Source organism: Eptatretus burgeri, chromosome 10, assembly GCF_056783735.1.
Source record: "Eptatretus burgeri isolate ZD-2024b chromosome 10, Ebu_testis_v1, whole genome shotgun sequence".
Taxonomy (NCBI): Eukaryota; Metazoa; Chordata; class Myxini; order Myxiniformes; family Myxinidae; genus Eptatretus; species Eptatretus burgeri.
The window spans coordinates 72,529,949-72,535,948 of NC_140970.1; the positions used below are offsets into that span (position 1 = coordinate 72,529,949).

General features: G+C 44.0%; 1 protein-coding gene across 1 annotated transcript in view; it reads right to left on the reverse strand.

Annotated features, from left to right (window-relative positions):
• The window catches only part of WNT8B (Wnt family member 8B), a 48,761-nt gene that overhangs the window by 24,981 nt on the left and 17,780 nt on the right, over positions 1-6,000 (reverse strand). Inside the window, exons 4-5 of the mRNA XM_085898954.1 lie at positions 5,846-5,971; positions 5,518-5,660 (exon numbers count right to left, since the gene is read on the reverse strand). Of these exons, the coding sequence (XP_085755080.1) occupies positions 5,518-5,660; positions 5,846-5,971 (269 nt within the window). The remainder of the gene's footprint in view (positions 1-5,517; positions 5,661-5,845; positions 5,972-6,000) is intronic.

Sequence of the window (6,000 nt, forward strand, 5' to 3'; positions counted from 1 at the left end):
GGGGTCTTGTCTTGTCGGTGGAAGAGGTCCTGTGCTCGCAGCTTAGCGAGCGGCCTGTCAACAGAGGCCCGGATGGGAGACGCGGCAGCGCCGGTTGTGTGGTGGACTTGCGCGTCCGGAGGAGGAGTGCCGGAGAGGGTTCGCCGGCCGCGAGAGAGGTCGGGGCCAGGCGCGACCACGCTGATGGTCGTGGGAGAGGGACTCACCGGCCACAAAAAAGGAAGTCCTTTCTCTTCCACTTATTTCTTTGGGTTTTTGTATGCATGCTGTGGCGCCGTGTCCAACAAGTTAGAACTGCCTAAGTGACTGTGCATGTATGTACATTGCTTTCATCGGTAGTAATTCGTTGTTTGCATTTCTATTTGTGTGCTGTACATACGTGCATGACTGTTATTCATTGCTTTGCCTGCATACGTGTGGTTTCAATAAATATACTTGTCGAACTGTTCCCTGTTTCGTTGCGTCCTTTCCTTTGTTTGAAAGTTCCATCTTGCATCACGGAAGGAATTGGTAGAAGGGTGTAAGCACCCAGTAAATAATCACATCCGTCGGGGCCGGCGATAACACCGCTCGGTTATCACCGAAGCACGGAACGGACCGCTTAAGCGGTTCGTGTCCTAGGCCGGCCAGCGGCGAGATATGATCGCCCAGTTAACTACCCGCGCAGGTACTTAGGTAGATCGAGTTTGGCGAACAACCCTATCCTGCGTGGGTGGCCGATTGGCGCGATTGTGGTGTGGTCGAAAGACCCACCCATGACTAGCTCCTGGCGGTCGTTCCACGGAAGGTCACGACTGAATTGTCCGTTCCGGTGGGTGACGCGGTCGCGATTTGAGTTACGTGGCCGATTGCACGCCGGGCGGACCGAAATTCGGAAAAATATGTTCTGTGTGTTTGCTCTTATACGAGCCTCGACATTGTATACCAAAAATATACCATCAGAGATTGGGAATCCCCCGCCATTGAATAATAATTGAAATCAGATTAGCGTTTTTCCATTTATTACAAAATATTTTTTTCAAGATGGCCACCCCAGTCGGCCATCTTGAATCTGGCCACGCCCAAAATAAATAGGGTTCTTCCGTTTCAGGTGGTACATGTGTGACCCAAATTTCAAATCGATATGGCAAACAGTTTATGAGTTATCGCACTCACAGCTATAAATGTTGACGCCCAGCCAGCCAGCCGGACGGACGGACGACCGCCCCAGTCGGCCATCTTGGATCCGGCCACGCCAAAAATCAATAGAGCTCTTCCTTTTCAGGTGGTACATATGTGGCCCAAATTTCAAATCGATATGGCGAACAGTTTACGAGTTATCACACTCACAGTTATAAATGTTGACGCCCAGCCAGCCGGACGGACGACGGACGGACAACCCGGGTGACAACAATATCCCCCTTCCGCCATGTGGCGGGGGATAAAAAAAAAAAGTAGAAAATTTTCTGTCCCTCCTAATTTGCATGGCCACTTAACCTTACCATCTTTATTTTATTAGCCATAGTTATAAGTGGTTTGGTGGTGGAGTGGAAAAATCCTTTTAAAGTTATGAGAAAATGAACCAATTCACAACAGCAACAAAATGTCACAATTTACAGAAAATTAAAAACCTTTTATTTTAACGACAGTTCAACAATTGAGACGTCATCTGTTTAACATAATCCTTCCTTCCACAGGACATCGCTGACTCCTTAGTGTCTCTTCCCAGCTATTTTGTCCTCCGATTTGATAGGCCTGAACCCCGCCCTGGCGGTGGAGTTGCACTTTCCATCAAGAACTCAAGTTCTCACTGTCCTTGTACTGGTTACACCTCCCAACCCCCCAGGAGTACCTCTGACTGATGTCCCCTCCGCTACCACCTCTTGTTTGTCTGTGTTGTACCATTACATCCTCAAAACAGTGACGACTCCATCTATAGCTCTCTCTTCGACAACATGGACAAACTTTTAACCACTCATCCCAACTCTCTCTTCCTCATATGTGGTGATTTAATTTGTCACCATGTTAATGGGCTTGGTGTTGGTACCTCTCTCACCAGTCATGGCACTCAGCAAAGAACTTCTGTGACTCCATGTTACTGACTTAATCTGTGAACTTTCCAACCAGGATTTCTCCCAATGGCAAATCCTCCCTTCTGGACTTGGTGATTGCAAACTTCCCTGCAAATGTCTCCTACTCTTTCTCTGCTCCAATGGATTCAACTGATTATATGCTTGTGAGAGTTAATATCTCTGGCTATTCTCAGAGAGCTGCCTCAGCACCGGTGAGTCTGGCATTTCATAGGGACTGCAAGCAGCCATTTCTCTTCAGAACTGATCTCCCTTATCTACTGCCCCTGATGTTAACTCAGCCTGGAAATTCTTCCACAGACTGCAACTCTCTCTCATGCACAGATTCATACCATCTCGTCTTCAATTATTCTGCCCTTCTTCCCACCCATGGTACACTGAATCCTGCAGTGAGGCAGTTGCTCTGAAATAACTTGCCTTCTCTTCCTGGAAAGCAAACCCAAGAGAAGACAATCTCAGATCATTCCACAAAGCTCACATCAAGTGTGTTCATTCGCAGGAGAACCAGAAAACATCTGGCCAACCTCAAGATTGAACTTTCAAACTTGTCTCCCTCCTCTAAAATCTGAAGGGACCTTGTTCAGTCTGTCTCTGGATTATGCTCCCCTTCCATCCCTACCCTCACCTCAAATGAGGGACTTCAAATGGCACCACATCATTGTTATTGTCATTATTTTCATTTTCAATATCTAATATGCAAAAGTATTCATCCCCCTCCAAAGTTTTCACATTTTGATGCCACCTGAGCTTATTTCATGATGCTTTCAAATCATACTTAACATGTGGAGTCTTCACAAACTCCAAAGTGATAAAGCTAAAAACTGCAGATAAAATGTGAATAATTTACATTAACAGAGAAAATCAGATGATTCTCAGTTTAATAAGTATTCAAACACTTTGCCCAATTTACCCTAAATCACTTCAGGAGCAAATTGTTTGTGTGAAAGGTTGCAAAACAAGTGTAATAGGTTTCACCTGTATGTAATCAGTGGTTTAATTTTAAAAATTAAGATCCCCACTTATCTGAGGAGTTTTAAGGTACAACTCACTTGGTCAACTAACAAGGCAAACACGAAGACAAAGGAGCTTTCCAAAGAAGTCAGACATAAAGTGGTGGAGAAGCACCGTTCAGGAGAGGGTTATAGGAATATTTCAGTCTCTTATTATCCCTTTGAGGACAGTGAAATCCATCATTTAAAAGTAGAAGATGTATCATACCACCCAGACTCTACCCCGATCAGGTCGCCCATCCAAGCTCAGCAGCCCGGCAAGAAGGAACCTGGTTTTTGGACGTGACTGTAAATCCAACAATGACTGAAAAATCTGCAAGGTTCTCTATCGGAAATGGGGTTCAGTGTTCATCAATCAACAATATCCCATTCCCTTCACAAAGCTGGCCTCTATGAACAGGTGGCAATAAAGAAACCATTACTGAAAATATGCATCGAAAAGCTCACATAGAGTTTGCAAAAAAGCATCTTAATGACCCTGCAGGAATGTGGCGAAAAATTTTGTGGTCAGACGAGACAAAAAAATGAACTTTTTGGTCTAAATTCAAAGCATTATGTTTGGTTGAAATGTAACACTGCACATCATCAAGTCAACACCATCCCAACTGTCAAGCATGGTGGTGGCAGCAGCATGTTATGGGGCTGCTTTTCATCAGCAGGGACTGGCAAGCTTGGTGGGATAGAATGAACATTGGATGGTGAAAAGTACAGTAGAATCCTTGATTAAAAACCGGCTTGAATCAGCCAAGAATCTGAAACTGGGTATGAGATTCACATTTCGGGAGGAGAATGATCTGAAAAGAAAAGCTAAAGCCATGCTGGAGTGGCTGAATAAGAAGAAAATAAATGTTCTTGAGTGGCCTAGTCAAAGTCCTCCATTGAACTCAATTGAACATTGATGGCGAGACTTGAAGATTGGACAAATATTTCACCATCTCACTGTGCAAAGCTGGTCGAGATCTACCCAAAAAGATTCATAGCAGTCATTGCTGCAAAAGGTGCTTCCACGAAGTACTGATCTCAGGGGCTGAATACTTTTGCAACCAGTGAATTTTGATTTGTTCATGTTTTTATTGGTTGGTATTCCTGACATGTTACCTCCTTCAACTAAAACAGTGGTGAGTTTAATCTCTTCAGTTATGAATAAAAAAGTTCAGTTGGAAAAAATTGTTTCTATATAATTCATCAAAATGCGTCATTATTGGTAGGAGGAGGAGGAGATTGGGGCCATACTCTGTACAGAGCATTGGTGCTGCTGCAGCAGTCTCCTTGGCTATTGGGCACAATTCTGGACGAGTCGCCACTCCGACACAATATACCAGCATGCTGGCACTCATTTTGCCAACCTTGGAAGGATGACAGGTCGAGTTAATCCCAGCTGGTATTAATTCAACAGCTGAGTGGGATTTGAACTTTGGACCCTAGGATACCAAGCCCACCACCCTAATCATTAAGCCAACACCAGGCATATTGGTAGGGAGTAAATTATTTTGTAGATCACTGTATGTACCATTATCATTATTGTTATGTATCATCAGCAAGTTGCCGATTTATGTAGTAGATGCATTTCTAAAAACTGCAATGTTATCTGGATACGATTTTTTTCCATTTACAATCCAATGTGTTATAATGGGGGTGGGATGGGGGGGGGGGGAATGCGTTACCAGGTTAAAAAAATTGCTCACCCTAACTCAACTGAACCTCTCATTAGATATACTGAAGTACACTTCACCAGAGGGCAAGACACATGAGGCTGGGAGATAAGGCAACATGGCATCCACTGAGCGCTTGCCATGTTGTCGGTTCTCCACTAGTGGGTGACACGATGTCGTTTATACAAGTGGCAGATGGCACACGACTACTTTGATACATTTTTAAAGGCATACTACAGTCCTGTACTTTCAAATATGCCGACTATTTTGGTGATAGCTTGCCTACTCTTCACGGAGGACACTGTGGGATATTTCATGTCCACAAACTACCGGTGTTAAAAAACGCACACACTGACACCTCACCCTGCATGTGAAATACCAGGATGACGGGTTATCACGGTGGCTGGAGATTCAAACCCAGCTGAGAAGCGAGTAAGCATAACTCTAGACGATCCTACTGGTCCATAGTTGGTATACTTAAGTGCAATTAAAAATGTTCTGCAAATTCTGTTATGAAGATGTCAGTGAGTTATTGAGAATTTCCTTTAATTTTGTGACATTTGCATTTTTTTAAATGATCTTTTAAACATAATTATATTGTGGTATTTGATATTTTGTAAACCCGATATCAAACATACACATCGCTTCTGTGAACTATTTTGTCATGGATGCCAAACTTGCTTACAAGACAAGTAAACAGTGTTTTCAATGCACAACAAACCAGATTGACCACCATGCATTTTCAACAAATGCTCTTTATCAACCCAGTCTATCACATCCACTCACCGCACGACCCGTGCCATAGTTGTGCAGGTTCACAGCTGCGCGCGCGTCTTGGCCGACCTCAAGTGCGTCCATGAACTGTCGTGTGACAGCCTCTCCGAAAGGGAGGTTATCACTGCAACCACCCCACATCCAGTTTTGGCCCCCTGTGTATAACACGACCACACACTCCCTTGTATTCCATCATATTCAACAAAGTAGTGGTATGTACAAGCAAATGTTGAAAATTACTTTGATCATTTTCTGTAGTTGTTTTTTTTGCAATTACAATAAGAATAATGAAGTTCTGTCATTGCCTTTTATGTTTGTTCAATTATTTTGGATTGCATACCCATCTTGCCATTCCGAGTGTCATCACACGAGCAGTTGTCAAAGCCCCCCAGAGTGCAGTTCCGTGTGAGTGTGTGTGTCACACCAGCAGACATCATCGCATGTAGGAAGGCTGTCTCCCTGGTGGCTTGGGGGCAGGCAAGGTTGTTGTCTTAA